The sequence below is a fragment of the Lipophrys pholis genome, assembly GCF_963383615.2.
Source record: "Lipophrys pholis genome assembly, chromosome: 22".
In the NCBI taxonomy this organism is placed as follows: domain Eukaryota; kingdom Metazoa; phylum Chordata; class Actinopteri; order Blenniiformes; family Blenniidae; genus Lipophrys; species Lipophrys pholis.
This window is the reverse complement of record NC_137644.1, coordinates 15,835,215-15,852,391: the sequence shown is the minus strand read 5'-3', so window position 1 is coordinate 15,852,391 and position 17,177 is coordinate 15,835,215. Positions and strand designations below refer to the sequence as shown.

The 17,177-nt window shown below is 42.2% G+C and overlaps 1 protein-coding gene across 4 annotated transcripts in view; it reads left to right on the top strand.

Moving 5' to 3' along the window:
- Positions 1-16,789, top strand: part of LOC308127259 (ELKS/Rab6-interacting/CAST family member 1-like) — a 133,187-nt gene extending 116,398 nt beyond the window's left edge. For all 4 annotated transcript variants that reach the window (XR_013936489.1, XM_080492183.1, XM_080492182.1 and 1 more), the window contains one exon: positions 15,887-16,789. Coding sequence is in view for 3 of the 4 variants with exons in the window: in XM_080492183.1 (XP_080348309.1) it covers positions 15,887-16,024 (138 nt within the window). In the remaining variant the exon portion in view is untranslated. The remainder of the gene's footprint in view (positions 1-15,886) is intronic.
- The last annotated feature ends 388 nt before the right edge of the window (positions 16,790-17,177 follow it).

Sequence of the window (17,177 nt, the reverse complement as noted above, 5' to 3'; positions counted from 1 at the left end):
ATAGAAGATTAACTTGTCATTTAATCACCGTGTACATTAAACGGTAGAAATGATGGTCTTTCCCGGACGTACGGTTACTATACGGAATTTTCATCGTCAGTCCATTTCCATACAAAAAAAAAAAAAAGAAATAAATAAAAATGCTGAAGTTATTCTGCGGTCTGCTGGCTGGGGATCTGCGTTTTCAAAAGAAAAACACGCTGTATTAAAACTGATTATGTGGGCGGCTGTGAGAGCTTATCTAACAAAACCCAATGTGGTCTGCACAGTTTTATTCCTACTTTGTATTTATAAAAACTTTAAAACAAAAAAAAAACAAAAAATATTGAAAACATCACAACCAAACTGAGCTTTTCACCACATCCAAGTCAAAATTACAACTAGAGGAAGAAAACGATCTTTAAAGGCCACGCCAGCCAGTTTTCCACGAATTACTCACATTTCACGTTATCGCTGACCACTTTAATGGCACGCTGCATTGTTTTGAATTAAGTGAATTTGAACCAACCTGTTGACTTCCAGGAAACAGTGGACGCGCCAGAGGTTTACGTGTGTATCATTGGACAAATACAACAAAAAGGTCTGACAGCCTTATTGTCCGATTTATCAAAAGTGAAGACAAATAGTGTCCATGAACAAGAAAGTTTCTATCAAATTCACATCTTGGCTCTGACATAATGTGGGTGTCAGATGATTGGTGGATTAATTTTATAAACAAATGCAGGAAAAGACTTTTGGACAGTCCATAATCTGAACGCCGTCCGGATGATAAATGACCTTGAGAAGGTCACATTGGTTTCCAGTTGATCCAGTTGAGGGTCGACCGTAGTTCGGGTTAGAGTTTTGAGAAGATTTTCACTATAACCTTGACATGACCTTGAATCTTGAAGCCGTTTCTTTGCTGACCTGCCATGTTCCCTCTGGTTTCCTCCCACTGCACTAAAACACACACATCTGAGGTGAATTGATGACTCTGCGTTTGTCTGTCTCTCTGTCTCTGCCCGGTGATGGACTGTCAACTGAAATATATCTGAAATTCAAACTTCTTATCTAAGGACATTAGACATTTAAATTCACCTCGTATCACAGATCTCAGTCGTCCCTGACATTGAAGAGGAGCGAGGCGACTGGATAAACAAAGCAGCGTTTCTTCGGGCAGAAATAGCATTAATTCTACAGCAAATTCACTATTTTGAAACATTAACTATCAGTGGCGGCTGGTGATAAATTTCTTAGGTGGGGCTATTCATTATGAATCCCCCCCCCCCGCGATAAAACATTATTAAGACTCTTCTTTTATTAACATACTTGTAAACAAATACAAGCAGATGCTTCATTAAGACCCTTTTAGAAAATGAATGTGTTTTGAAGCTGGTTTACTTAAAATGTTAGTCTGCGTTTAGGGAAAACAAAAGGTATATCAGGTACAGTATGTCTTCAAACAACACATCAATTCATCTTTCAAATTATTTTAGAATGCTTTTAAAGAAACCTTAAAAAAAAAAAACTACACAGGAGAAAGTTGAACCTCACCTGCAGCTTTACACCCAAATTTCTTCTTTCAAAGCGGTAAATTAGAAGCGACGTGACAGAGTTGATAATCAGGGACTCAATGGCGCTGATTAGTTTAATTTCATGTCAGTCACTCTGGTGTTAATCAGTTATTGGTCAGATTGCTATTAAGCCCCGCCTCCTCGGCTTTCCTCATCGCCCCAGGCTGCTCACACACACACAACTATGAGAGAGAGAAATGAAGAAATCCTCTATTGACCAGCCGCTACTGATGTAAAAAAAAAAAAATAGGCCTTCTGTTCAAGGGACAGTGGTACATGTAATGCAGTAGCTAGAGATTTAGAAAAACTCCTTGTCTCCGTTTGCATGTAAAGAGGGGTACGGAGATTTACGTCTCAGTATGCGACGGAAGCGTCATCTGTGTTTACAGTTTGAACGCTGTGATGAAAATGGATACGCTGAAAGCTGCTTGTTCTTTATTTGTTTTATATTCCCCACATTTAGTAGGAGCGCCGCTTCTTTATCGGTCCAAACAAACAAACAAACTGTTTCACCGACAGAATAGGAAATATCTTGCGCCTTTCATGACATTGTGTTTTTTTCCAGGCCATCATGGCCTCATGCTTCTCGTTACACCGCCCCCTACAGGTTCGACATGCTCATCGTAGCTCTATGTGTGAGTTGTGTATCTTGTTTTTGTAAAAAAAAACCCGGGTACGTGTAAATGTGGCCCGAAGACAAGTGCATGAGCACACGGTGAGCGGGAAGCCAACAAGGCACAGCTGGCGACAATCAAGGGTAACAATCAGATGGGACACAAGATACTTGTAACGACGGGCGAGATGATGCACACGGGCAGAAACGTGTAACATAAAACCAAAAGAATTGAATACAAAGAGCCATGAAAGAAAAGAGCCGAAACACAAACAATGGAAACAAAACACAAAACGCCAAAAAAAACCCAGTTGCATGACATTGCCTGGTGTTTTCTGAGCGCGTTGGAGTCTTAGCCTGGTGTCAAAGTGCATGTCGGTTATTGCTTCTTACGCAGACGCCATGTCTTTGAGATGGTTTCCAGTTGAGAGCGCGTTAATACTGACGTTGTGTGACTAAATGCTGGGATGACCACGATCTGACTCCAGATCATGAAAGATGCTCCCGTCTCAGCAGAGGAACCAAATTCTCCCGTTTGTTTTTCTCTGTTTTAATTTCTCTTACATTGTAGTTGAAGGCAGAAGTTATGATTTGTAGGAATGCTTAAATTATTTGGTCCAACTTGGCTGGAAAGGAAACTCTCCTAATTGCAAGACTTTTATAATGCGGTTTTGGCATTTGAGCAAAAAAAAAATAATCCACCAGATTTTCTTTCCTTTCATTTTCTATCCTGTTAATCACTTTCTCTTCCATTTCTGCCATCACTCCCTTAATTTTCTACTTTCTTTGAGCTTTTTTTCTTTCCTTAACTCTGAAGAATACCAGTCGCCCTTTCCTGGGTTGTTTTTTTTTTTTTCCTCTCTCTCTCTAAAGTGCCTCCATCACCATCACCTTTTATTTCCACCCTGAGCTGGTGTCAGAGCGGGTGAGGTTTAAAAAAAAAAATGAATAAAAAAAAAATAACCTGCAGTTATTATTTATTCTGTTTTCTGAAGCTTGTTTCCCCTTAACGTCGCAGTTTAAATCTTTTCTGCCTCTCCGTCGCTTCTCCTGGTCCAAACCCAGCCGTACCCGGGCAGTGCCACTCGGCGCCGCGTGGTTTGGCCCCGCCCCCGACCCTGCCCACACGCAATCGCAGACGCACACCGCCAGTCTTCCCTTCGAGTCTCTCGTTTTCCTTCGTCACGTGTCACCTCGGCTGACCCTCCTAACGTTCGCAGAGGCTCCCTCCAGACCACCATGTTCCCGTGTGCCAGCCTCTCCGCTCTGTCTTGTGGTGTGTGTGTGTGTGTGTGTGTGTGTGTGTGTGTGTGTGTGTGTGTGTGTGTGTGTGTGTGTGTGTGTGTGTGTGTGTGTGTGTGTGTGTGTGTGTGTGTGTGTGTGTGTGTGTGTTTTACAAGCCTCTCCCTGGCTCTGTTAAAATGCCTGGCACTCTGTAAAGCCATTAGGATCACACTAAAATAGCATGTAAAACACACATGGACGTGCCGGCGCGAACTCGTACATGGAAAGCTGCGGATCCTCGCGCCCACGTATCCGTTAATGTGACGGCACGGCCATCATGAACACCACCACCCCGCCCCACACCCCCACCCCTCGGGGGAGCTTGTGTATTGGACCGCTTGCTTCTGTAAAGCGTCACCCGCGTTCACTAATACCTCGTTTGATGTAGCCCGTGAGAAGAGGAGGTTGTCTTGAAGCTCGTCGACTGAAGGAAATAGTGAGGGGTTTTTTGGGGGTTTTTTTCTGGACGAGTCGCTGATGTTATCCAGCTGCAGCCGGACGAGAAAACTCTTCACAGTGCTATTACATACACAACCCAAACAGAGACACAGAGTCTGTTTCTCTAATGGAGATAATACACTGGAAAGAACACACCACAGATTTACATAAAGTCATCAGACTGAACAAATTGCTTCTTAAATGGTTTTAATTTGCCATGTGAAGAGAATTAGGAGCCAAATTTGAACCCTTTCACGAATCAAAGTTCGCTTCTGATTGATTTCATTCGTCTGTTATCATAATGTGAAGCTCTGAGTCTCATTCTGGACGGCGTCTCTAATCTGTAAAATCCGTCATTCGCGTATTCGTCGTTCAACATGCTTGTGTAAATCGTTCTCGTCGTAACAAAGCTGCACCTGTTTTTGGTGTCTTGTGCATTGTTTTTATTCAATACTTGATTATCTATCACCTGTGAGACTGTATCACTATAGTATTGTGATAAAATTCACTCGGTAAAAACTCTTTCACACAGATTATGACTTTGTCTGTGCCAAAGGAAGGCAACGACGATGACCTTTCCCACGCGTGACCTTTTAGTTTCTCTGAAAATGTCGAAGGTAAAAATCATTGGATGGGGTGTTGGCGGTTCATCCATTTTTTATAGTTAATTGACAGTGTTTTAGTATATATTATATATATATATTACATGTGTGACGTGATGAAGAAGCTATGAGTAATAGGACAGATTAAAGAAAAAGAACATCATTTATGTAGAGAGCAGTTGCGGTGAATCAGAAATCAAGCAGAATAAACAGTAATAATTCAGCATTAAATGTATAAAGTGTTCCTGGCCCCTTATCGACACTGTGGCTCCGCTCATTACGGACTTCATCAATAAGATCATTTTAATACAAACAGCTGCAGACATTTCAGTGATGGATGTCTGACGCACGCGTCTTGGAGCCCGTGTGTGCAGTGGTACACTTGCTAAAACAAAACCACATTTATTGTGAGGGACGTGCAGCGGGATGGATGTCAGAACTGTGACCTGGCTCGTCTTCTTGCAGCAGCTGCTGCTGATCTGTGCAGCTTCTAGACGCCGAGTGATTGAAAACATGAAAGTACCTGATTTTTCGTCACTTTCACTTCTTCTTTTTTTTTTTTTTTTAAACCGAGAAAAGTTTTTGCACTGGAGGCCCTTTCCATTTGACATTTGCATGACCGAGCGCTCTTCCTTATCCACCGCACTGACATTTGCTTGGACGGACTCCAGTGAAGGTGTTGGACTAATGGACTTCGCCGCCGGTTCAGGTCGATCGCAGCAAACAGCTGTTAGCGAAAGGCCAGTTTGGAAATGATAGATAAGCTGAAGGTTTCTTTTTTTTCTGGGGGTGTCTCCTGTTCCTGTGTGCTTGTTTCCATTTCATTGTTTCCGACTCCGGTGTTTGCTGAAAGCGGCGTTTTCTGTGCCGTAGTTTTAATAACGATCCTTTATGAGCGCCGACGAGGGACCGGCTTTGGATCCTTCCACGCACTCTCAGGAAGTCTTTTTAAATCCTGAAGTGTGAAGACATTAAGATTTGCTCTGTTCGGTAAAACAAAAGAGCCGTCCAGATCACCTTCATGCTCCGTACATGATTATGTGACACATTTACATTTTAAAACAAAAAAGAAAGTATGAAGTGTTTCTGGCTCAGTCGGACGTCGCTGCTCTTTTGTGTCCAGCTTGACTTGTCAGCCCATGACTCTCTATCTGCTCGAACTTAAAACGTCTCCCAGGGGGGGACTGCGAGTGTCTCCGAGCCAACGCAACCTGGAGGAACCTCACGACAACCGAGTCCGCGTACTTACAGCTCTACAAGTCGATGAAAGCAAATACCGCACGATTGCAGCCCTCGGATGTCGTTCATCAAAAAAGTGTTCATCGCCGAGTAAACGGAGGACGTGTAGGCTCTCCTTGGTTTCCTCTTTTTTGAAAAAAGATTTACATAGTTGGGTCTCCAAGGCCTTACAGCTGGTAAGTCTACTAAAGTAACTGAAATGACTTTATGACGAACTTCCAATGCAGGAAGACAGGATCCATATGGCGCTGCAGCCCGGGTCGTGTCGTTTTTATGGAGAGGAGAAAACCAAAAGACGACGGAGTTTATTATGAGGAGATAATAGCAGTGAAGTTGACAGTTATAAGTGCGGCGCTGTGGTCGTTTTAAATCTGCGGTTAAAAACTTGGATCACTCTGTTTTTTACATATAGGCCAATTAGACTAAATGTTTTACATCATAGCTCAGTTAAATCTGCACAAACAATCAGCTTCCCGAGCCATTATATGAATTAAAGCTGCCTTTCCCTTCGTGTCGTTGGGGGTTTCGAGCGCGCGCTATCAGTGTTGTTTCAGTTGCACGCCCTCGTTGCAAATCGATGCCCTCTTCACGGACTGGCAGGAACAGTACAGTAATTTGTCGGCGTGCGCGAGGGGCCCCTCGTGGTTTTAAGGTCGCTGATTTGGTGGATTCTGATTGACAGGATGTACAAAAACAGGACAGGGCAGAGCTGGAATTTCAACATCACAACTGATAGTAGCTGAACCGTAACAATGGCAGGGGCAGTGCAGCAGTGTGTGTGTGTGTGTGTGTGTGTGTGTGTGTGTGTGTGTGTGTGTGTGTGTGTGTGTGTGTGTGTGTGTGTGTGTGTGTGTGTGTGTTATCTAACTGTAACGTGGAACTGCTTTGTTTTTTTTTAAAAACCCTTTTTTTTACATTATTTAACATTTTTATAACTTCTTTGGTTTCTTTTTCAACACATTTTAGTTTTTTTTTTATCACACTGATATTTCAGTGCTGCATAATAGTTTTAGTCACACTTCTTTTCCATTACCATAAAACCGTATTGAGATAAATGTAATAATCATTTCACAAATACCATTTACAAAAAAAAAAAAAAAACATGTTTATATGCGTCAGTCCATTTTTAGATTTCTTTCAGAGTATTTACCAAGTGACGTAACACTTAAATATCTTATTTTGAAAACATCTGGTCTCATCATTTGATGTGTTTGGAGTTTTCATTTCACCGGACATGAAATTGGTCTCCTCTTCACTCCAGAACTGGTTCTTCTTTGCCTTTCAGCTATTTGTTGTGTTTTTCTCTTCCACTCATGTCGTGACCCTTCAGTTTTCCTCTTTTGATTTTTTTTTTTTTTTACACACTCACTGATTTAAATAAACAACATGAATCAGAACAGAAGGGACACAAGCGAAGTTCTTCTGTCTTAATCTGATTTCTCAGAACTGTTATATACTGTAATAATATATAAAATAATAACGAACAACATGTAAAAACGTCATAAACTTTACTTAGTTTTATGATTTAGCTTTGACATGGGCGTATTCATTATTTGCTTTCGTGTGGCGTGGAGGGAAGACGGGCGGAGGGGTTGGAGGTGGAGGAGGAAAGATTCAGACCCATCCATTTGTGCTGCGTTGTGGTCTCGGGGTCTCTCTAGGCTTTCATTAGGCAGCTCTGCTTCCTGCTGCAATGATGATTGTTTTCTCTCTAAATAGGACTCAGAGGTCCTCAACAGCCATTATCCACACACACACACACACACACACACGCACACGCACACACACAGTCATGTTTCTGTCCCTGCAGAGGACCTAACATGACTTACATTCGTTTTCAGGAGATCGAGCCCGACCACAACCACCGCTCGACCGGCCCCAACACTTTTCTAATACTAACTTCGCCCAGATCGTGACTCAAGTCTCCAGACTGAAGGTCAATGAATGACTTTATGATATAAAAATGACATTTAAACAGATTTATGTTCCACGGTTGTAAGTCGGATACACACACTCAGGAAGACTTAGACACAGAGAAGAGACTGTCACACACACACACACACACACACTGGCCTTCACTGGCCATTACAGACAAACTGCTGCTTTTATGCAGATTTATTGAATCCAGGCTTAATGGCTTTACCAGTTGTCATCTTTTTTTTTTTTAATATGAATTTTTTTTTTCTTCTCAGCCCTTCTCTCTCCCTGTCTCCGCTTATCACTTCCTCTTCCTCTTTTCTTCCACTCCTCGCTTTCCTTCATTCTTTTCATATGCTCCTTCTATCCCCAGCCTCTCCATCCCTCCCACTCTATATTCCCTCTGTTAATGCCACTTTGTTTTTCAATCTGTCTCCCCTCCTCCTGTCTGTCCTCACTGTCACACTCTTTCAGCTCCCATTTCGGTCTCCATCCTTTTCCTTTTCCACCTCTGTCTTTCTCTGCCGTTGGTAATGGGAAGACAAGCTGGTACTGGTGACAGGTGAAGGCCAAAGGCTTGAATTTACACCCGAAAGAGAAACGCTCGGGAACCAGCTTTTCCACTCTCGCACTTTTTTATCTGAAGCTATGAACTCGTCTACAATGACCGCCATTGTCGATGTCCGGCTTCACACTTTGCACATTTCTCCTGCAGACGTTTCCTTCTCGAGCCACAAGTTCCTCCAGAATGTGGGAATTCATCCGAGGTGTAGCTGTGAAACCGTTTTTCGACTTTGCATTAAAAGTTTCCAGTAGAACAATTAATTGGAGAAAAGACCAGGGTGAACAAGTCATGCATGCCGTGCTTTGGAATTTCATTCACTCCAATTTTAGAGTCGCCAATTAACGTGGACATGCTGCTGAAGACCCCCTGCACAGAACGGCCCCCAACTGGGATTAAACTGGGAATATTCTCCCTGTCAGGTGAAAACGCTGATCACGACACCATCCCCCAGCTAATGATAATCTCAGTTTAAAAACTAAATGAACCCAAGTTACATTCGCTAGGACCCTTTAATCCTGAATTTAAAAATGCTTTATGATTTTCAGAGGCATGTGAAGAGTTATAGACAATACCATTCCTGTTTTTTACTTCTATTCTTGGCTGAAACTGAACAAATCAGTAAGGGAAACCTATATATTGAATAGTTGTCTTTCTCTCACCTGCTTACTCATTGGTCACAAATAAGTCTCTCTGACATGCGTTCAATGCCTTATATATGCTGTTAGTATTAAACTTTTGCAGAATTATTTATCTTGGTTTTTTAAAAAAAAGATAGAACGCCTACATGTGTTGCACCCAGAGATTTCTTTGTCTCGTCAGCATCACTGAAAGTTGAATAAGAAAAGTAAAAAACAAGACAAAACAAATCCCTCCTATAGCCTGAGTACAGTGAGTTCAGTTTGCAGTAAACTGCCTCCGTCTTTACCGATCGGCCTGCAGGGAGGTTACACCTACAGTTTACGCTCAATGCCGCAGTCTGTCTCTGCTGTTTATTTTCTGCAGCCATTAGTGTTGTAAGTCCACCTTTGTGTAGTCGCTCCTGGAGGGCCAGTTTAAGCCTTAAGTCTTGTTTATATGCTTCCCTCTGAACGTATTCCCATGCAGTTACCACGCATCCATTCACACACAGACACACAGACACACACACACACACACACACACACACACACACACACACACACACACACACTCACACACACCTCTGCAGCTTAAGTTGCATTAGTAGGTGCTAAAGTGAATGAACTAATAGACTTAAGTTCCCAGACTTTAATAAAATGCAGGGCGGGGAATTGCACACCTACCATTCCTTAATAATTACCTCAGGTGCATACTGCGAGGTAGAAGGAGGGGGCATAGCTCCTGGATTAGAGTGTGTTTAATCCTCTGTCCCTTCCTAAATAAGTCCTCCCAGAGCCTAAGCCTGTAAATATGAATATGTTTCTGCAGCCATTTTGGCTGATTCAATGACCTATTAAAATGAAATTACCAACCGACGCTGGAGCAGTCTTCTTGAGTTTTTTTCTTCGGGGAGGGTTGTGCTTGAGGAGTGCTGCGTTTCAGTCCTCCAGGAGCAGTTTTAGGTACGAGTCCTCGGGCTCTATTCCCACTGCACCTCGTTAGACTGTGTTATTAGCCGAGCTGCCGAGACAGAGCCCGGACACAGTGCACACACACACACACACACACACACACACACACACACACACACACACACACACACACACACACACACACACACACACACACACACACACACACACACACACACACACACACACACACACACACACACACACACACACACACACACACACACACACACATGCAGTCATTGTCATTCAGCCACATGATTTGGACACTGTTGGGCTGGATTCAGGACAGGCAGCCAAACTTATAAAGCAGTCTACATACAGTGTAAGCCTGTTAGTGCATAATGGTTTAAATAAAGACGGGCAGAGAGACAGGGATTAGAGCGGTCTATACCGGCCTATTATACTTCATCCCTTTGCTCCTACTCATAATGGAGTTTCTATAGCGCCGCTCAGGGCTGCTGCTGAGGAGTCTGGAGCCTCTTTAAACCATTTCTGATTGTATCTTTACTTCCTGCAACTTCTGCTATTGCTGCAGAATATTCTGTGAACATTTTGCCTTCCAGACTCATCCCGTGTCTCGACCTTCACCCAGAGTAAGGTTTTGTTTTAGTTTTTCCCGGTTATATGGGTTTTCACATTATTTTCTCCATCAGAAATGGAATTATTCCACTTATTTATCCATTTATCCATCTTCTACACTGACTTATCCAACTATGAGTGACAGTGTTGCTGAAGCCGATCCCAGCTAACGGCAGGGGAACAGGTCATCTGTCCCTCACAGGGCGAAGTCAGAGAGACAGGCAGTCGCACACATTCAAACCGGACGGACAATTTTTAGAGTCGACATTTAACCTCAAACGCAGGCTTTCTTTGCAGACCAGGAGGAAACCCCTTGTGTTATGTGCAGCTTCAATCAGCAGAGTTTTAGCGGAGGAGACTGTCAACTCATTCATTTCTTTTTTTAACTCGTAAATTGGACAATATGCACATTAGTCACAATAACTCACATTTTTCTTTCATTTTGAATTCATATTTGTATTCACAGTGCATGGAAATCTCAATTTACAACACTTAAGTCAGTGTTTGTGATATATTATGCAGCCTTAGTCTTGAAAATAAGAAAATCTTGTATCATTGTGGCTGACTTTTCTGATGTGATCTCAGGATTTCCACATATTTTCTCCAGGTCAAAGCAGGTTTGAAGTCGCAGCAACAAAGTGGGGAAAACCGATCGGCCTCGGAATCATCTGCAAATTAAAAAGTGTAGTAGTAGTAGTAGGATGGACTTAAGCACTGTTAAATAATATACACGCTCCCTTCTTTATCGCTCTCCCTTCGCCATTTGTTCCCTTTCTCCTTCTTTATGTTAATCTCTCGCTGTCTCTCTCTGCTGAGATACACTTTCTTTAGAAAACATTAGCATTCCTCTGCAAAGAGGTTCAAGCCCTGCAATGTGTGTCGAGGGGTCAGCGTGCACGCACACACACACACACACACACACACACACACACGCTTTACCCTCAACCTCAAGCTGATAACCTGTGTGTGTGTGTGTGTGTGTGTGTGTGTGTGTGTGTGTGTGTGTGTGTGTGTGTGTGTGTGTGTGTGTGTGTGTGTGTGTGTGTGTGTGTGTGTGTGTGTGTGTGTGTCCAGGCCCCCAATAAGGCAGATAATGATCCATCACGATAATGGAGCTTTAATGGCTGCAGTAAAAACCATCAACAAACTCTCTCTCTCTCGCTCTCTCTCTCTCTCTCTCTCTCTCTCTCTCTCTCTCTCTCTCTCTCTCTCTCTCTCTCTCTCTCTCTCTCTCTCTCTCTCTCGCACACACACACTGAACCACACTTCTCACCCCAGTCTATCTCTGCTTCCCACAATCCTCTCTGCCACTTAATAAATCAGAACTCGATCTTGCAACACACACTTCAGCCTCATGCTGCGCACTCACACACACCTGTCATGTCAAACACCCAAACCTCTGCATCTCACACACACACACACACACACACACACACACACACACACACACACACACACACACACACACACACACACACACACACACACACACACACACACACACACACACACACACACACAAAAGTACGTACACACTTAGATTATTCCATCTACATTTCTCTGCGGCCGCACACACTGTGATGCACGAGACGTGATCCATGTGAGTCCTGAACCACAACATCCAAACTTCTCCCATCACATCTTCAAAATGTTTTGATTTAATTTCTTCCGGCCATAAGCGAGCTTTTTCAACGTAGCGAGAGAGGAAGTTTATTGCTAAGCAACATAGGTTTTTTTGGGGTTTTTTTTTTTTTCATTTGTAGGATTAAATTATGATTGCTTTCCCAGGAAAGCCGGGCCTTGTTGTTCTCCGTTTGGCCAGTGTTCATATCAGTTATGAGAACATTCTTCTCCTCAGGTTAATTGAAATGATTTAGGGACGCTGCAACTCAGCTTTCTAATTATAATGAAGCTGATGAGGGGAAGCAGTCATGTTGCAATTTAACCAGATGTAGAAAAAGAAGTGAGTCAGACTCCCATTAAAACCCACCTTTATTTTCACTATTATGAAGTGTTTTCTTCAAGTGATTTTGCAGAAAGACATCTGATGCTTATAGATTTTTTACTTTAGTAGCTTTTCAAAGTGTAAGAAAATGCAGTTTTAGGTATTAAATGTATAATATGATCAGTTCTATAGTGTAAAATCTAGTAAAATAACAATTATTTGCTCAAAAATGAAATGCCATGTGGTGTTGAAATGGAGGTAAGCTTCTGGAGTAGATTTGAGGTAAGATGTGTGTACTTTACATAACTTTACTCAACTTCATATTGATGACAATACACAATTAAACTTATAAACTAACCCTTATAACACTGAGGTGGGTGCTGCTGGTAGGATTTCCAGCCTCGATCTGGCGAACTATATTTTAACTTCTGCCAGTTCACTTGATTTGAAATAAAAAAAAAATATATATACAGCCCTGTCTGAGGAAAGCATTGTCCACTGACATATCAAATACATGTTCACTGCTTTTCACTGGAATAATACATTCTATAGCAGGACAGTCGTACTAAACCACATATAGGTAAACTTAACTTTACAGGCTAGAAGTAGAGAAATATATATTTTTTTTAATCAGTGTAATGCTTTTTTGGCATATTGTATCATGTGTAAATAGCACATATAATGTGTATGTACTCTGGCTTTAAAGTATTAAAATACTTTTAGATGACACTCTGGGTTGTGGTGGTTCCGGTAATGGCTTGTAAAGGGTTAAGTAAGCCGGTTAACTTGCAGACTGTGTGGGTGTCAGGCTGAACAACAGAAAAACAGTCGCAAAGTGAAAACTTTTAAATTGAAAATTGTACGTTTTAAGGAAAAGTCCTGCACCATGTAAGCGCATTGGTTTTGTGTCTGAACACGAGCAGCCTTCCACTTCCTGGTACCAAATGTGCGAATGGTCCGGGGTCCTCCTGGTTCTCATTAGGTGGGCTGATGAAGTTGATCCCCAACATGCTTTACTGATTTCCTCATGACATTACCGATCAACAGTTGTCGGCTTCCAAACAGACGAGCGCTGTAACTTAACTTGCAGCTCTTATACATTCGCCGTGTGTGATCCCAGCTGGAGGAGTCCTGGAGACGTTGCCATCTAATCTTTTCTAAACTTCTATTTTTTTTTCAAAGTGGTTCAGGTCAAGGTTTGCGTGATTGCAGAGGACAGCAGACAAGATACCCAACCGTTTATCTCATCTCAACCATCTCGCCGCTTTATCTTTACTGCTGTGTTTCTCGGGGAGATGGCAACCTGAACGCAAGGCCGTTGAGTCGAGGTGCCTGCGAACGACCCGCAGGGTTACGTGGCTCTGCGCTTCCTGAAGGTGTGGCTCCGGCGCAGGGAGGGATAGAAAAACCCGTGAAAATGATAAAAAAAATCTACGTGTGCTTGGCGATGGCAGATAAAAACTGCAGGAGATAAAGGTGATGGAAGTTGGACTCTGGGCTCAAAGGGATTTGAACTGGGCCAAATAGAACAATAGAAAAACACACTGAAACGGTCGAGTCTCATTGCCTCTTAAACTCGCTCCTGTTTTCCTCCTCGCTCTTTCTCTCATCTTTCACTTTCACTCTTTCCCAAATAGCGTTTACACATTTTATTAATTCTTTTCTCTTTTCTTTTTTTTTCTTTTTTTTGCAGGGATCTGCATCCCACCGCTCAGATTTTTTAATATCCCTCTTATCTCCTATCTCACGCTGATGAATGTGACTCTTTAATAAAAAGGACGGTTCGGCAGTTCGTCAAGTAAAATACGCGTCATGGTGATGGTGAAAGCACCGAACGGCTTCAACAACTGAAATGATTAAAACTGTTAAACACGGCAAAAATCTCTGGAAAGATTCTACTTTCATATATGCAACATCAATATGTTGTTTTTATTTTGAATAAATGGTATTCCAGGTCATGTATTCAGTGAAAGTCCTCTTCTGGTAATAAAGGATATCTGTCAGTATTACAGATACAGATCAGTTAATAAAACTTTATTCTATCAAAATCAAGATTTACTAAGATTTCATTAATGCCATTTAGTGTTTAAAGAATAAAGCCCTATTTACACAACATTTTCAAGTGAAAACGGAAAACTTCCCAGCTGGTTGGATAAAAGCGTTCAGACGATGGACGGGTGTTCAACATCGAAGCAGCAGATTTAATACGTCCAGACTTTTTTTTTTATTCCCCTCGCTTTGAGCCAGATCTCATCCTACATTTCCCAAAATGCAGCTTGATCTTTTATGAGGAACTTTTTATGAAAAAAAATAAAAAAAATCTGCACTCAACTGTTGCATATCGCCAATAAATAATGCAGGAGCACAATATAGGGATAATCAGCTCTATTTGCGTGTGATTTATCGGCCAGGTTTTCATTAATCATTAACAGTGTTATTACTCGCAGCAGTTTTACACATGAATAACACCACTGTAATATAGAAATACCACTGAGATTTGCTGGCGAAGAGATGAGAGCAGAGGGAAGAGGTTGAGATTTAACGAGGAAATATTTGCCAATATCTGACCCGGGCCTCAAACACACACGGACACACACACACACACACGGACACACACACGGACACACACACACACACACACCAACATAAATGTGGGCTTGTGTTACATGACTGTTTGAGCGGCAGTCTTATTGATACAGATGTATTGGTCATTAAGCCAGTTAGGTTTGACGTCTCAGCTCGACCGCAGCCAAAGAAAATAACATCAGTGCTCTCTCACAGAAATGTTCCCCCTCTGTATGAACAGAAAGAACTACATTGTGGTGTTTTCAGATTACACTCTGATATGTGTGTGTGCGTGTGTGTGTGTGTGTGTGTGTGTGTGTGTGTGTGTGTGCACCTTAAACATACCCCTTGATCATCCGTTTGGCCACAAGTTTCGTCTTCTTGCCCTTGCTTGTACGCTTAAACCCATTTTTTTTTTTTTTAAAACAACGTGAGAGAACATTTTGACATTTTCAGAAATAGACTCCTGCGTTCCGCTTTTAGCTATCGCCACTTTACCGTCCAAGTAAAATAATACTTGACTAACAGCACCCGGAAAGCTCGCTGACTGACGAAGAGACTGCGTTTTGTTAATTGTTCACACCAAGACTCGCCGGAATAAAAAATAAAAACAGCACCAAGTCGTGACCTGGCGTCCTGACCGCATCGTCTCCAGCGTTTCCGTGTAAACGTGAAACTTTTCGGAAACGAAAACACAAAATTGATGCTTTTTTCACATTTAGACGGGGGCTTAGATAACGTGTTGCGTCCCAGTGGGGAAACAAGTGACGTCAACAAGCCTCGATCACGTTCTACTTTCTAAATAACCCAGAATGACACACTTCTAATAGCTGATAACTGGTGGATGATCGAAAATATGCGTCTGCATATCGTTTGTAAAAGAGTTTTTGGAATTGATAGAAGGTTGTTTGAAATCGTGGACCTCTGGAAACCCCCTTTCCAAACGTCCACACTCACTAAAAAATGTCCTTTTCCTTCTGTGTCTTCCTCTCAGCTGGAGGCGGAGTTAGCGCTGTGCGAGAGGGAGGGGGCGGAGCTCCAGGAGTACGCCAACCAGGTCCTGCAGCAGATCGCCGACCGATGCCCCGACATTTTGGAACAAGTGGTGAACGCCCTGGAGGACAGCAGCTAGCAGAGTAGAGACGTGTGCGGAGGTCACGACCTTTCGGTCACTGACATGTAAAGTAAAAAAAAACAAAAAAAAAACGACTCAAACACTCGTTCACAGACTTTCTACACTTTTTCCGTTCACATAGGAGAGAAAAAAGATTATCTCTATTAATTATCTTTAGTTGCTCTAATTTTAACACTCGAGCTGAAGGAAGGACTGGAGACGAGTCGGAATGGCGGCTGTTTACCGCTTCACTCGTCTTCTGCGGCGTTCCCTCCGTCTGGCGTCCCGGCAGTCTGCCGCCGGACGCTCCTCCTTGGGAAATAAAGTCGAAGCTCAATAAAAGAGTCTCCAGGTTGTTTCTGACAGCAGACTTACACGCCGCTGCCACGTTGTTATTTGACTGGTTGAAAAGCCGGAGTGTGTTTATTTCAGCTGCCTTTGACTCTTTACATTATTTGCTGCTACGTTTCTTCTTCTTTGTTTTTGTTTTTTTTGGTTTTCTTATTCCTTGTGTTTTATTTCTTTGCTTCTGACGAAATGTCCCGACCTGTACCTCCTCTCAGCCTCAGTCTCTAGATAGTTGTGTCAATTGTGAAAAAAAAAAGTCAAATTACTGAGATTCACGTCGTTCGTCATCAATTGTTTTCCACCATCGACGAAAGACACAAAACCGTAGTATCTCTCGCAGTCGTCCCTTTATTACAACACGCCGCAGTAGATATTATTACACCTTCTCCTTTAACCTCGGTGTCAGCTTTGGCCTCCAGACTGAAACCGGTTCAGAAAAAAAATAAAAGATAAAACCGTTATGACAATCCCTTTAGAGTTATCACAAGGAAATCTGAACTTATTCCCCTTATTCTGATTTCTTTTTATTTCTTGATCGGGAGGGAAAATAAAAAAGTTAGATATATTTTTTCTTTTGTTAATATATATATATATATATATATATATAAAAAACACTAATCTTGTTTAATTGAAGATGTTGTCATCTATTGATTGGTATCCTACGTAACATTTTTCTTTTTGCAGATAACCACGCAGTTTCCTCTTTTCCCACAGGCGGGTCTCTGTTTCCGGGAGAATATGTTGCACCTACACGACGGCTCCGTGTCCACCGGGAGTTATCTTCTGCTTCTTCTTCTTCTTCTTCTTCTTCTTCTTCTTCTTC